This window comes from Trachurus trachurus (assembly GCF_905171665.1).
Source record: "Trachurus trachurus genome assembly, chromosome: 23".
Lineage (NCBI taxonomy): Eukaryota > Metazoa > Chordata > Actinopteri > Carangiformes > Carangidae > Trachurus > Trachurus trachurus.
Genome location: NC_139912.1, coordinates 20,473,434 through 20,489,846, shown reverse-complemented (window position 1 = coordinate 20,489,846; position 16,413 = coordinate 20,473,434). Strand labels below are relative to the sequence as shown.

At 45.0% G+C, this 16,413-nt stretch overlaps 1 protein-coding gene across 1 annotated transcript; it reads left to right on the top strand.

The window, feature by feature from the left end:
- The first annotated feature begins 882 nt into the window (after nt 1-882).
- Nucleotides 883-8,361, top strand: net1 (neuroepithelial cell transforming 1). Its single transcript, XM_083999934.1, has 9 exons — nt 883-1,195; nt 4,025-4,132; nt 4,251-4,415; nt 4,873-4,935; nt 5,176-5,349; nt 5,472-5,729; nt 5,825-5,995; nt 6,239-6,425; nt 6,551-8,361. Exons 1-9 carry the CDS (start codon nt 1,103-1,105, stop codon nt 7,012-7,014), a joined length of 1,683 nt encoding a protein of 560 aa, XP_083856060.1. The 5' UTR covers nt 883-1,102; the 3' UTR covers nt 7,015-8,361.
- The last annotated feature ends 8,052 nt before the right edge of the window (nt 8,362-16,413 follow it).

The window sequence follows — 16,413 nt, the reverse complement described above, 5'->3', positions numbered from 1 at the left end:
TTTAAAAGTTTGCGTGTCATTTGTATAATAATAATTTTAAAAAACGATTAAAATAAACTTAAACATTTGGTATAGATGACAATTAATGACTTGAATAATTCAAACACTTCCCCTGGGGAATAGAATTGGTCTTTTATTAATAGATACTTAAAATATTTTGTGTAAATAATTAGCATTGTAATTATTAAGACTATATTCAATTTTACACATTCATAGTGTTGTGAAATTAATGAATGCATAATAATCGTGATAATCATAATACTGTGATTATTTCTCTGACAATAATTGTACTAAGACAATGTATAATCGTGACATCCCTATTTTCTATTATCAACTAATTGCTTCATCTTGATCTATAACAACTTCCAGATAAATTAACTTTTCAAAAAGTCCTCTATATTTGCTCTTACTGCAGCACCACTAGTATAACTTTTATTAATAAATGTGGGGAATCCTCGCTAGTAAGGTTTCTGTATTTAAAGAATAAAATCAAACAAGCTTTTTTGAGCCTTAAATGCCAGTTTTATACAGAACTTTATTATTATTTTTAAATCCTAGCCCAATTTCTCCATCTCACCCTGTCCTGTATTATGTCAGACAGGGTTCAGCTGTCCTCAGCTTTGCTTTGGCTTCATGGGGGCTGTTTGTGTTGTAAGCTTTACCTGTGACCTTCCTCAGACTTCTCACTACTGTTTTCGGGGGAGTGGATGGAACCGTCGGAGCATGCAGGCAGCCTGCGCTCCCTTCCAAGTAGAAACCCAGTCCCGCCTCATCTGCAGCCCTGCAGCCATGAGGGCCGAGCAGAGGCTCCTCCCCGTCTCTCCTTCCAGTATAAAACCTCTCCCCCCTCACTACACCTCAGACCAAAGTTTAGAGAGAGTGTGTGAGAAGAGCTTTCAGAGAAGCTCTGCCCCCCGAGGCAAGAAGAAGAAGAAAGAAAAAAGGATCAGGAGGGGGAAGGTGTATTTATTTATTTAGGTTTTTGTGACTCTCGCACAGCCTTTTGACTTTCATCGACTTTTTTTCTCTCTCTGTTGGATTACTTGAAAAACCGACTCGCCAGGATTAAAAAAAAACGGATATCGTGTTTTTACTGAAAGCTATGGTGGCTTACGATGAACTGGGTAGCTTGGTGCCTATCAAACGGACTCTGCAAGTGATAGACTGCCAGAACCAAGCCAACAAAGAGTCAGAGGTGAGATGCTGCTGCTGCTGCTGCTGGCTGAGAACATGTTCTATCTGCTCTATCTGTCTCTATCAGTAAATGTTTGACATGGACTCGTTTAGATGAAGTCATATCTTTTGTGTCATGTGTCAGATTGCGAGTGAATCAGCGCCTAACCCTGTTCTTTATCTGAGCCGGGGTGTGCAGTTGTGGGTTGTTGCGTGTTGTGTGTGTCCCTGTGGGAGCAGACTTTGAACCTTGAGCCCGGGCTCTTGTAGAACAATGCTTGAGATACTACCTAACCTGGAGAAGTTAATCATTGGATTACACTGCACCTGAATGGAGCTGTAAACAGTCAAACTACCACCACCACCTCCACCTCAGCGGGCGGTGGGATATGGAGAGATCAGGATAAACAGTGAAGCAGCAGGGGGGCAACTCTCAGTCAACAACTTTGCATCCTCTTCATCTAGAAAATGCTGTTTTTCCTTTTGAGCTCTGCCTCTGAAGTCAAAGCTCTTCAGGTTGTCTGATGCAAATTGAGCACAGAGAGCATTCCTCCTCGCTACAGATACCGTTAAAGACACGCAGGTGTTGAAAAGCCAGGTGTGTGTGTGTGTGTGTGCTCTCTCTCTGCACGGACGAAAGCCACAACTTCCTTCCCCCTTTTCTGAGGTTCCCCCTTTAGGATGATGTGGTTTCATTGACGGTAAACCGCTCCATAAAGGAGAAGTCTGACAACAATTTGTGAAGTGAGATCAGAGACAGTCCCGGTTTCAGTCCTGCGTTTTTTTTAGTTTTTATTTTTTGGTTTTCTTCTTCTGTGCTGACCTCCACTCTTTCATTCAAGGCTGCTAGTTGTGCGCTGCAGACACACAGTCAGGGACACATCTGGGGATTTAGCTCCCAGCACACGAGGTCACATCAAAGAGAAAGCGCAGGGCAAGCTTTAGGGTTCCCCCTGGAAAAAATAAAAAACACACTTTATGAGGTCTAGGAGTTTAAAGAGCACATATGTGTGTGTGCTTCATTGTTTCACTGATATTTGTTCTGCGGCACAAACCCCGGATCCGTCTGGTTTTCCTGAAGTGAACCAGACTTATTGAAACTCCGCAGAGTTCCTGGGTCAAACTGCCAGGAATAGCAACTTTCCCCCGTCTGCGCTGGTTCACTTTACAGCTGATCCACAATGAGAGGCTTTAGTGGCCTTTTGTTATTCTGGGGCCAGTCCCAAAAGGACAGGAAGGGCATAATGGCCAACACGCTTTTCCAATGTTGACTTTGGGAACCCCCCCACCACCACCACAACCACCACCCTCCTCCTCCTCCGCCTAACTTTAACTTTTTTTTTTAACTTTCTTTTTTCTTTGTCTTTGATATTATTAAAAGGTCACAAATTAAAAGCAGGAAACCTCCCCAGCCTCAACTTTCTTTTTTTTTTTTGCATCCTGACTTGTCCCAGCGTGTCTTGGCTGACCCCCGCCACTAGGGGGGCTCGGCGAGGCTTTTGTCTGGCTCTCCCCATGCGGAGACCCCGGGGCCACGGCGGGGACCGTGACTCAACCGCAGCCTGGGCTACAGCTCTCAGTCAGGCCAGCACCAGACTTAAAGTGGATCTGTTCTGCAGCTGTGTGTCTGCACGGCCCCGCGGCCTCCATGACGGCTCTGTTTCCCAGAAGCGCTGAGCCAAGGCAGCAACTCCCATTTGGCCTGAGTCAGGAGAAAAGAGAAAAAAAGCACAGGCCACTGCTCCAACGCTGCACTCCATTTCCACTAAATAAAAAGCAAAAGGCTTCATTAGTGTTTGGATCATATTTAAAAAAGAAATGTTTTGTGGGGAGTGCAAACTTTCAAACTGTGGAGATGCTAATTACGGGCTGTGGGTGTCTCATCCTGTGGGCTGAAATCATTACTTCAGATCTTCACTTCTTTTGATTCCTGTGGCCTGTTGTTGTTGGCAACAGGCCCAGCAGTTCTCTCCTTTCTCCCAGCCTCGGGGCTGTGTGAGGGGAGGAGTGCAAGGAGGAGGAGAGGGAGAGGAGGAGGAGGGGAGGGGGGGTCACCTGGCCCAGGTGTGGTGCTGCTCTCACGCGAGGCTTGTCGAAGAGCCTGTCTCGACTCGCAGCCGCGGAACCCCCCCCTGCGTCGCCGCACTCTGTAAACACTTTCGGGGGATTCACTGTCTTGTTTATGACTGCTGCTGCCCCCCCCCCAACCCCCCGCGACTCACACAGAGGGTCTGTTTAACTTTAAACACTCCTGACACACTGCCACACTCTCCCATACTGCTTTGTCTCCACGGGAAAAGAGCCCGAGTGTTTTATCTCACACTGTTTTGAGTGACGGAACAGATCCATTCTGGAGTGGAGTTGTAGCTGCTGCCCGGCCAGATAGTAGCAGTGTGTGTGTGTGTGTGTGTGTGTGTGTGGGGAGGGGGTGTTGAACAGCTGAGAGCAGGGTCTCGTGCATTCCTGGCATTCCACCAGAAACTCCTTCCCCTCTGCAGATCAGCAGTCAGAGAGAGAGAGAGGGTCTTTGTGCTCAGACTCTTCACATGATGGAGCCAACAGCTGCTGCAGCCGCTTCCTGCTCCTCGGTATCTCCGTCCGTCCGAGGGTCCGCCAGTCTGTCTGGGCCCTCGCCCCCACAGCGGAGAGCGGAGAGTCAATAATTAAAATTAATGACTCGATTTACTGCGTTCGAGTCGCGAGGGAGCGTCTGGATCGGCGGCCGAGGTCTCACACTTGGCGTCTCTGATCGATTTGTTCTCTGTTGTTGCACAAAGAAAGAAAGCACATTTGCTGTGATAAAGCTGCCTGACTAATCCCTCCTTCCTTTTTTTTCTTCTTTCCTCCAAAGGAACCCAGCAACAAGCGTGTCCGTCCTCTCGGCAGGGTGACGTCGCTAGCCAACCTCATCTCTCCGGTGAAGAATGGGGCCGTCCGGCGCTTCGGCCAAACCATCCAGGTAGATCTTCCACCGCCACCCTGCACAAACAGATGCTCCTCTTTGCTGTTTAATGTGTTGTAATGAACAACTTGCAACGTGTCTGACATCTTGGGCTTCCTGTTTTCCCACCTCACAGGCCTCATTTCGGGGCGATGGCAAGTCGCCGGGCGTGCCCCAGAAGCCTTGCAGCAAGGCAGCGGCCCCAACACCGCCGAAAAGGAGGAACAGCACCCTGTGGTCAGAGACGCTAGACGTCCACCAGAAGGGGACGTTCTCCACAAAGGAGATCAAGAGGCAGGAGGTGAGAATCTGCACCGGGGTCGTTTACATACAGTAGAAAAAGACAAATAAGGGAAAGGAGGGGGGGGGGGGGGGGCAACTCTAGACGAATGAGTATTGAGAGTCAGACGCCCAGAGAGCCGTGGATTCTACCTGTCTGCCAGAGTAGCTCCACATATCCCTGTAGTATTTGTGTCAAACGCTACGATCGGTGCCAGAAGTCCTCCAAAAAAAACCCTTCTGTCCTGCATGTGTCATAAATCTTATCCAACTGTCAACATCCATAAAGTTTTCACCATGGAGACAGAGGAGCATAGTGAGCGAGCGGCCAGACAGACTCTGGAAGTTTGGACCTCAGTCGCCTGGCTCCGCCGTAGCTTCAGATTCAGTCTAATCACTGTCAGTTGCAATCATGTAATGACATCCTGATTCATGTGTTTTGCTAAAAAACCTTCTCTCTGCTCCTCCTCCTTCCTCAGGCCATATTTGAGCTGTCTCGCGGAGAACAGGACCTGATTGAGGACCTCCAGCTGGCACGCAAGGTTTGTACTTTTAAACCTCCGAGGCAAGAGGGAGTACATGCAAAGCAAACAGATTAAATCAAAGTCTGGCAGGCTCTGGGCTCAGCCCGGCCAGGAGCTATAAAAAGACAGGAGCTATTCCTCCGTCTTTTTTTGCTGCCGTACCCCTCTTGCTCCTCGCTCAGCTATTCTTAGCATCTCGCCCCCCCATTGGTCTGTTATTTGTTGTCTGACCGCGTTGTGATCCGCTCCCGTCCGCAGGCGTACCACGACCCCATGCTGAAGCTCTCCATCATGTCCGAGGAGGAGCTCACCCACATCTTCGGCAACCTGGACGCCTACATCCCTCTGCACGAAGACCTGCTGACCCAGCTGTCCAAAGCCACGGGCCCAGACGGGACCGTGGGCCAGATCGGACGCATCGTCGTCAGCTGGGTGAGCGTCTTTTCATTTTCACAGACTCTTTCACAACTCTTCGCTTCTGTTTGATATTCTGTATTTCAACTGAGGCAGACAATTTTGTTAACATGTTTCTTCTTCTTCTTCTCTATCTGCAGCTGCCCCGGCTGAACGCCTACAAAGACTACTGCAGCAATCAGCTGGCAGCCAAGGCGCTGCTGGACCAGAAGAAGCAGGACAGGCGGGTGCAGGACTTCCTGCAGCGCTGCCTGGAGTCGCCCTTCAGCCGGAAGCTGGACCTGTGGAGCTTCTTGGACATCCCGCGCTCCCGCCTGGTCAAATACCCACTGCTGCTCAAAGAGATCCTGAGACACACTCCGGCGGAGCACCCCGACACCGCCAGCCTGGAGGAAGCTGTAAGTCCAAGACACAAATAAAGTTTACCACCACAAGAACCAGCGTCATCTTAAAATATGACTGAAGTTAATCATTTGATTCCTCCTGTGTTCAGATCACCATCATCCAGGGCGTCCTGTCTGACATCAACATGAAGAAGGGCGAGTCCGAGTGCCAGTACTACATCGACAAGCTGGAGTATCTGGACGACAGGCAGAAGGACCCTCGCATCGAGCAGTGCAAGAGCCTGCTGTGCCACGGGGAGCTGCGGAACAAGAGTGGAACGGTGAGCAACACACACACACTTCCCTCTAAACAACACATGGCCCCTTTGGCCGCCAACACACATCAACACAGTAGTAGTCAGGCGGTTACTACCTGCTCTCCCCAATCCCCCAACCAACCGATGATATAACCGTACGAGCATGAGCCATAAAATCTTCCAGGAAACTTTTGTTTTGATGCTTATGTAATATATCAGCGTTCTGGTTCTAATATTTCTCCTTTTTATGATTCCCCCTCCCACCAGAAACTGCATGTGTTCCTGTTTACCGAGCTGCTGGTCCTGACCCGCCCCGTCACCAGGAACGAGCGCCAGTGTTTCCAGGTTTACCGGCAGCCAATCCCAGTGCAGGATCTGGTGCTGGAGGACCTGCAGGACGGAGACGTCAGAATGGGCGGCTCCTTCAGAGGCGCCTTCAGCAACGCAGACAAAGGTGAGGCCGGCGTCCAGCATCCAAGAAATATTTTGCACCTGAACGGAGATTTATCTTTTGTCTCCTCAAATATATCAAGTTGTTAATCTCATCTTTTTTTTTTTTTTTTCGATCTCCTTCAACAGCCAAGAACATTTTCCGTGTGCGCTCCCAAGACCCGAGCCAGGCGCAGTCCCACACGCTGCAGGTGAACGACGTCTTCCACAAGCAGCAGTGGCTCAACTGTCTCCGCAGCGCCATCTCCGTCCACCGGCCCCTCACCGAGCCCTCCACCCCGACGCTGCCCGCCAGCAGCGCCCGCACCAAGCGCCGCCCCTCCTCCGTCTCGGCCATCGTCCACATGGAGGAGGTGGACGAGAACCGCCTGCAGCCCACGTCGCAGTCGGCGCCGAGCTCCCCCTGCAGCACCGCCACACCCAGCCCCACCTCGTCGTCTCCCTCATCCTGCTCCTCAGCTTCATCGACGACATCGTCATCGTCATCGTCCTCGACCTCGACGTCCCCGCTGATCTCGTCCACGTCGCAAAAAACCAAAAAGGACAAGAAGTCTCTGTGTTCTTTAGGGAAGAGGAAGGAGACGATGGTGTGAACTGAGCTCACAGGGAGAAAATGGACTCCAGGGTGGACTTTTTCTTTTTGTACATAAATTCAAAAACAGCGCAAGTGAAGCGCAGGACTTGTATTTATGTATGTCTGCGTGTGTGCGTATTATTACAACAGTGTTCTGTGTTACTGTCCTCTTTGGCAGCTATTTACCTCACCCCTCCTTCTGGGCGCATCCCACAGAGATGCAGACTTTGAGGGGAGACGCAGGCCCTCCACACGAGAAAGGGAAGCATAACGAGAAGCAAACACACTTTGCTCACATTTTTTTGTGTCATAAGTGAGTTTCTTGAAGGTAGAGGTGGTGCATCAAATCCTGTTTACTCTTAATTTGATATTTAAACATTATTTTAGACCTTTTTGGGGGGAGATAATGAAAGTTTTACATTTTTTATATCCTAAAATCGATTGTAGTATTATTTTTTTTTAGATATATCATAAAGCAGCACTGTTTTAGCTTTTAGGTGAAGTTATTTGAAAATTTGAGTGTGTTTAGGAGGGAATAAAGAAAGAGAATCCCCAAACAGATGAGATGTACTACACAAAGCTACACACCTTACTCTGTAAAAGTCTGATTTTTACATTAATGAGATCTTATTTTTATACATTCCTGAAATGACAGATGTTTGGACACAAACATTTTTTATTTTTTTGCAGATTCTGCAGTCAGAGGCATTAATTTAAATCCCTAACAGATGAGATTTCATTCTCTCTCGGTTAGAACAATAACAAATCATCAAATGTTGAAATCGTGTAAGAAACGAGGAGTTTTGTTTCCACACAAAATTTTTTTTGAACTGAGCCATGTTGGTTTTTTTAAAAGCTGACTTTTCAGAATGAAACACAATGAAACTTTTCAGTGTAGCATCTTGCATGGAGCTGTAGTTGTGGGCACTGCTTGCGCCCGTCGAGGCAGCAGGATGTTTTAACTTGTCCTCAGAGGACGGGACAGTTAAACATGTAAAGGACTAGAAATGAAATGAAACTAGGAGAATGTTGTCAGAAGGCCGAAGAGATAAGAGACGAAATGGATAAAGCTATGTTTTGGAATGTGAAATAGATTGTCACTGCGAGATGTGTAAATCCAACAACTTTCTCTTGTGTAAGTTGAGGTGATATCTTGTCTGTGTATGGATGATGGATGGTAAAACTCAAATGAGTGTAAACATTGGGAAAAGTATGTAGGGGAAGAGATATGAAAAAGAAGGTTTTTGTATGTGCACAAAAGATGTTTTTGTCAGTGAGATGGAAAAAAGAAAGGAAAAGAAAAGAAAAGAAAAGGCAATTTGCTGCCACAAACTGTATTTAATAAAAGAACAATAAAAGTCTGTGTAAGATTTGCATCTGAACATTTGGTTTTGTGTCTTTATGGTTCACTCTGACTTAACATTGGTGAGAAATTAAGGAGTGCCCCTAACGAAGGGAAGAGCAGACCACGTCCATAGATTTATGACAGCTTAACTCCAAACTAAACAGCTAGTTTCATGTAGGTGCCAAGAGAAACATTTCCAGTGAAAGAATTAGTCAGGATTTGCTTTTTCAAACTGCGACATCCCTGCCTGGTCCCTGCTGAGAGAACTTATTTGTTGACAGAGTCTTTACGGGAGGAAACAGCTTTTTATCAGGTCTGTGCTTTCCATTTGGAAGAACTGACAGACACCGTCAGACCGAGGTCCCAAACAGGTCCATTGTTTTACATTTCTCCTGTGTTTTATCTAAGTTATTTAAAGCTTCTCTCTGGAGCTCTAGTTAAAACAGGTTGATGTCAGCCAATCAGAAGAGAGGAGGCCCTGAGACTCTCTTCTGATTTGTTCACTGTTTTCTTAGTGATTGAATAAAAATAGAGCAGATTTCAGGTAAAACGCTCAGAGAAACCAAGTCCTGCAAGTGTTAGATGGTGAATCTGGGTGGGTGGGGCTTGGTGACTGTTTTGTTGTGACATCACAAAGTTACAGAAGTCCTGACGGCTGTTTTTAAGGTTTGTGAATACAGGCAATTCTCTGTGGACTGAAGCTTTGACACTATCACAGTATTATACGACTTAGACCTTGTTAAAAATCAGACTATACATGGACATCTAACTTTATATTGTATGGGGCTAAGCTTTAACAAACATACTGAGGTTTAGACTGGAGGGACTGCACACTTCACAGTGGTGTATCATTTGGTGATGATTCATCATGAGAACAGTGATCACCAGACAGAAAATATAGACTGTGAACTGTTTAAGTGCAACGTATAAAGTATTGGTCAGAATGAGGCAGATTTTCTTCCTCTTTAATTTGTCCACTTGGCTCAACCCAGATGCTGCTTGTGATTTTTATTATGTATGTTATGTCTTACGTCTGTCTCTCAGAAACGGAGACATTCTCCAAGCTTTCGCTCATGCTCTCCACACAGTCGCCCATTCACGGTGGTCACAGCAGAAGGGTGTAAACAAACCATAATTTAAGCCTTATTATTTAAACCACAAAACCAAAAGTGACTCAGATGAAATGTTGCTAATTAGCTAGCAAAGTCGCAGCTAACATTTAAAAACCTGGTAATGTCCCACTAAAAATACTAACCGTGCTACAAAACAAGCTAAGAGCTAATACTAAACAGTGGAAAACTGTGAGCTATTCACTACAGTAGGTCACATAAACTGATGGATGTGCGCTTTAAAAATGTTTCCTGTTCCACAAGTTGGATTTAAACCCACCTTTCTCATGTTTCTGTCTATTACTTTTCTTTTTATGTGATTTTGCTACATTCCCTGATCTCAGCCGCTTAACTTGATGAAAACGATGTTATTCTTGAAACGGTGCCCAAAACTCAAAGTTGGATAGCCTCCTTCTGATGGCCAAGTGGTATGGTGGTACGATCGCTACCCTACAATTAGGCCCATTATCCCTTGGAAACGCATCCCACTAGGACGATTCCACACCTCACAATCTACATCCAGTGCCAATGTTGAAGTGCCAGTGCCGTAAGCAGCGTGTTGTTAGGCAGATAGGTCAGAGTGATGGATGGGCATGTAGCACATCTGACGTTCTTCAAGGGGATATAAGAGGCTGTCCCATCAAAAACCTGCAATTAACTTAAGCCTTCACCCCTAATCCTTCCCTGACCTTGAACATCACATGATTTATAGCCATTTGCAGACACTATGAAGCTAAAACCCTCTCTCGACTGCCAGCGGCTGACAATAAAGGCTAAAATGTTAAGTAACATCCAACTTTTCAGAATTGACAATTATCCTTTAACTAAAATTCAATCTGTAAATCCAATTGGTGGGAAATCTCTTTTTAAAATCACTTTAATGAACCTTTATTTTACCAGGAAGTCTCTTGAGATTACATTATCTGTTTTGCAAGGGAGGCCAGGCCAAAATAGCAACGTAAGATAAGTATCAGATAGATACACATCATTCATTTGCAACAAATGAAGCACAACAGCAAAGGCCTGAGAGGTCTGAGACAAAACCGCCCCTCTAAAACAGTTACATCCCCTCTGAAACTGTTTTTGAATGTGATGTTTGAAATATTGATATGAAAACAATGTTTCTCTTTCCAAGAAAACTCTGTTTTTCTATTATGCGAGCAGACTCTGGGGGCCACTGTGGATGACTCTAGATGATCAGGTCTGATAGAAACATGAGAAAACATCTCACTAAGGTAAACAGGAAGTTTACAGAGGACGGCTCTGAAGTCCAGCCAGTTCATTTGTGTAAATTGGAGTCACATGTTGTTGTTCCAGCGTCCAAAATAAAAGATATGAGATACAAGTGAATGATAATAGGACCAAGGGATCAACATTATCTAAAACAGTTACAAAAGTGGGCTGACCAAGATGCTGCCAAGGAACTTTTTTCTGCAGAAGGGGGAAACATTTGCTTTTGGTGCATTCAAGGTTAATCTTATTTGATGAAAGCCCATGCAGAGAACAATGTAAAGCTCATGGTGGTGACTGCAGGTGCTGAGTTGTATCATGTCTGAAACACAGAATGTCAGGATAAGAGATATTTAAAGAGCGGTATCCAATCATAGAAAGGTTCAATAGGTGCTCATCGTACTGGTCTGAACTCTTTGTTCCTTTGTCCCTGAGCAGGTAAGATTACTCCGGCTAAACTCTGTTTGTTTGCCTGCGATCCATAAAATTGAAAAAACTCTAGAAAACTCTTTGTTGTTTATTCGAGTGTTCTGCTGAATCAAAGTTTTAGAGATTAGGCAAACAAAGCAACTGTGGTTTATTATACGATGCCACACACCAGCTGCTGCTACATAACAAGGCTGCCTTTTTTTTTTCTTCCTTTTTTTTGGAGATGTTACAGGTTATGCAACAAACATATGCTTCTTTTAACCAGCACCATAACAGAAAACAACCCAAGCTGAGGAGCAGCCAGAACCCAGAGCCATCAGGAACCTCCTCTCCCAGCAGCTCAGCTGTGTGATTCAAAGACCTGCAGGTCAGATTATTGACAGACGCAGGGAGCTTAGCCTCCTGTCAGTGATACGTCACTGTCGCATCCTTTGTCACTCAGTTATCTCTGTTTTAGAAAATTCCACAAACACACCCCGATGGTCACTGACTGCCCTCCTCATGAAGGATCAGATACCCGGCGGGAAACTGAAACTTCCCTGACTGGTCTGACTCAGGCCCAGTTGCCTTATTACCATAAGTACAATGTGGAAGTGACTCCTGATACCGGACATTATGTGTCAAGGAGCTGAGATGACAGAAGTCACCAGCGAAAGAATCAATGAACAGCCTGACTCACTTCAACCGGGCCTAAAATAGATCTAAAATAGATCCTAATATGTACAAGATGTCATCAGAGTGTTTTACCAAGGAAACTCATAATTTTTCCCACAACTCTTGAACTTGGTCTTTCTTCATTTTGTTGTTACTGTGTGTTCCTGGTTAGAAGTTTTTGTGGGTTTTTACTGTCCTGGATTAGTAATTAAATCTGTATTACTCAATGTTTTTGCTCATCAAGAATTTAACTGGTCAGATTACCAAATAATAGCTCAGCGCTGCAAAGCATTTTAGTGTCTTTTTCATCAACCTTATTTAAAGCACACTGGTGTTTTCTCAGCATCCAGACAAGCTAGTCAGCAACCGGCTGGGGAACAGAGAGGAGCATTAAGCTGGTGGAGACCAGAACAGGAAAAGGAAAAAAGGAGAGAGGATACTGCACTTAGAGAACCATGAATGTTAATGTTGCTCTGGATGTGTGAGTGGGTAAAACTGTTTGGTAATACATTAGTCAGTTGATAAAAAGTTAAGCTACCTCCAACTGTTCTAATGTAATAACCAAAAACACTGTAGGTGATATATTTCCCTACCAAGACTACCTAGTCTAAGCAAAATGAAATAAAGGCATTAAAGACATTTGCACAGATGTTTGTTCATGACAAAAAAAAATCCAGCTTCTTCTATGGTGCATGGAGATGGGAAAAATGATCAAGAGAATCAAAATCGAGCAATACATGAAGCAGACACAATGACTTCATTTGTCTGTCATGGCCCTGAAGGCGATGACCCTGGTGAAGGCCACCTGCTGTAACACACTGGTCTAATAAAGTAATGCAATCTGGAGCTTTGACCTCTTTATACGACCTCTGATGGTACGCCATAAACACAACGCTTTTATCTAGTTTAAGTTGTTCTATCCACTGGTTACTGTAGCTGTTGTGCCAACCATGTCACAACTACAATGACGTTTCCAAATGAAGACTGTAAAAGAAAATCTAAGCCAAAAGTCAGATGAGGAAATTGATCCATTGACGTCAGCCACACCCACAATTGTCAGCCACACCCACAATCCAAGATGGCAGCACGTATGGTGTCTCTGTTCAGTGTTTGTCTGTTTTAAGAGTTTTTACTGTTTTTTAGTATCTTTTTTTGACAGTTTCACTCATGCTTTTAAGCCTAAAAGCCTTTTGCTGATCTGCAATTGCTTGGTTTCCAACAAGCTGTGGAATTGGATAAGTTTGTGCCTGTCTTTGGAGGCTATCCCATGTCTGACTACTCCATGGGGCTGAAGCTAGTCAGTACCTAGGATTGGCCTCTACTATGGGCTACCATAGATAGCCTCCTCTGCCTGTTCACAGACTTTGGGAGCTGCTGCAGTGTGGTTAGTTTTCAGCCTAGAACTGCAGCAGTATAGGAGCCAGAGGCCTACCTCCACCCACCCAGCCCTGCAGCCTGAGATCTACCTCCATCGACCCAGCTCTGCTCCCAGACTTTGGGAGCTGCTGCAGTGTGGCTAGTTTTCAGCCTAGAACTGCAGCAGTACAGCAGCCTGAGGTCTATCTGCAGCCTGAGGCCTACTTCCATCCACCCAGCCCTGCAGCCTGAGGTCTACCTCCATCCACCCAGCCCTGCAGCCTGAGGCCTACCTCCATCCATCCAGCCCTGCAGCCTGAGGCCTACTTCCATCCACCCAGCCCTGCAGCCTGAGGTCTACCTCCATCCACCCAGCCCTGCAGCCTGAGGCCTACCTCCATCCACCCAGCCCTGCAGCCTGAGGTCTACCTCCATCCACCCAGCCCTGCAGCCTGAGGCCTACCTCCATCCATCCAGCCCTGCAGCCTGAGGCCTACCTCCATCCATCCAGCCCTGCAGCCTGAGGCCTACCTCCATCCACCCAGCCCTGCAGCAGCCTGAGGCCTACCTTCACCCATCCAGCCCTGCAGCCTGAGGCCTACCTCCACCCATCCAGCCCTGCAGCCTGAGGCCTACCTCCATCCACCCAGCCCTGCAGCCTGGGGCCTACCTCCATCCACCCAGCCCTGCAGCCTGAGGCCTACCTCCATCCACCCAGCCCTGCAGCCTGAGGCCTACCTCCATCCATCCAGCTCTACACCTGGGCCAACTCCATCATGGCAAGTGTTATTCATGCCCTCCTAGTTTTGCTCTGTCTGTCAACATTCTCAGAGTATGAAGTTAACCAGGAGACCCCTTTGAGTGACTGTAACACCATGTTTTATACACCTTACATGTCATCACGCTCAAAGGTTACTGACTGTGCACAGAACTATGTCGGCAACCAAGGGTGCTGGATGTTTGGCATGAGCCTGGTTTCAGAACACAAAAACTTTAAACATCTCCTAAGCCTTCTTCTCCTAAGTAACTGTTTTATCCCATCAAACAGCTCTTGGTCAATCACTATGAGCAGTGACTCTAAGAAAATCAAGAAGCATTTTTATTATACACGCATGTTGAAATGTATTATTATGTTGATGTTGCTGATGTCAGGAAATGTGCAGCCTAACCCAGGTCCTGTGCCTGATGTGATATCTCTGCAAACCCCTGCTGATTTTTTAAATAGGTCCGGTATTGGTTTTGTACACATGAATGTGAGAAGTCTCTTGCCCAAAATTGATATGGTTAGAATCTGGGCCAAATCAACCAATGCTGATATTATGGTTTTATCTGAGACATGGCTGGGTAGTTCCACTCCTGATAGTTATATATATATGGAGGGGTATAATATTTTTCGTACTGATCGCTGTGCTAAAGGTGGAGGGGTGGCTATTTATATCAAAAATACTTTTCAGGCAACAGTACAATTATCCAAGTCTGTGCCTAAACAATTTGAACTGCTTATTTTGAAAGTTGAATCCACAAAGAGCTGTGTTATATCAGTTGCAGGATGCTACAGACCCCCTTCTGCATCAAAGGATACTTTATCCTCATTGTCTGACTGTTTATCATCTATAAAGTATAATGAACTGGTTTTAATGGGGGACTTAAATTGGGACTGGTTAACTCCTGCATCTGATTCTTTTAAATGCTTCTGTGATTCAGCACTGTTGACCCAAATTATAGACTCACCAACCAGGCCAAATAATAAACATCCTGAGAAGTCAACGCTCCTTGATTTGATTTTAACAAATGTTCCGCAGAAATATAAAGCCATTGCTGTCTTTGCAAATGATGTTAGCGATCACTGCATAATTGCTTGTGTGAGAGACACAAAGTTGCCAAAGTGTAAACCACGTATTATACTAAAGAGAAATTTTAAATTGTTCTGTGAACAAGCTTTTTTAAATGACCTTTATCTCTGTGATTGGACCAAAATAAATTTGATCCCAGAGCCCGAGATAGCATTGCAGTATTTTAAATCATTATTGTTAGACATTATAAATAAACATGCTCCTCTTAGAAAACACAAGATTAAAGGACGTGATAACCCGTGGTTCTCAGAGCAACTGTCTGAACTAATTCATGAACGAGACCTTGCTTGGGCAACTGCAAGAAAATCCAAAAATAAGTCAGACTGGCAACATTTTAGGTACCTGAGAAACAAGTGTGTCTCCCAAATACGTAAAGCTAAAGCAGATTTTTATGTTAAAGAAATATGTGATAGCACAAACAACCCTTCTAAATTCTGGAAGATGATTAAATCATTGTCTTCAGGCACAAGGGACACTGTACTTCCGAATACTTTAAAGCTGAATGATGAGATCATTACAGAAAAGAAAAGTATGTTAGATTCCTTAAACCAGCATTTTATATCTTCTGGTTTGTTGTTTGAGCAGGAAATGAAACAAGATATGAGTCAAGTGGATTACTCTCTGTCTGGTGAAAATGTACTTTGTGATTTTGATCTTGCTCTCATTACTAAAGAGGAGGTATACAATGCTCTCATTAAGTTAAATACCAAGAAATCCTCTGGTCCTGATGGGTTAGACCCATACTTCTTGAAAATTGCTGCTGAACATATTGCAGAACCTTTGACATATATTTTCAACTTGACTATAGAAACAGGAATAATTCCTAGTGTCTGGAAGTCAGCATATGTCACTCCTTTATTGAAGGGTGGTGACCGATCAAATCCTAATAATTATAGGCCGATATCAAAACTGTCTGCTTTAGCCAAAGTTTTAGAAGGGCTTATAAGTGACCAGTTGAAAGATTTTCTGACAACAAATAGCATTTTAAATGAACTGCAGTCTGGTTTCAGAAAAAAGCACAGTACTGTCACTGCCACTATGAAAGTCTTAAACGATCTCATAAGTGCTATTGATTCTAAAGAATACTGTGCTGCATTGTTTTTAGATCTGTCAAAGGCTTTTGACACAGTTGACCACTTGGTCCTGTGCCAGAGACTGCGAGATATTGGAATGTCTTCAAAAGCTGTCATGTGGTTTGGAAACTACTTGAGCGGCAGAACACAAAGTGTTCAGGTTGATGGTGTATCCTCCAAACCTTTGTTGACTCAAAATGGTGTCCCCCAGGGGTCCATATTGGGTCCCATTCTATTTACTATTTATATAAATGTCTTGTGTCAAAATGTAAATGATGCCAAATTTCACTTTTATGCAGATGACACTATTTTGTACTGTTCTGCTTCATCATTAACAAGTGCCATACAAAAGCTACAATCTGCTTTTAA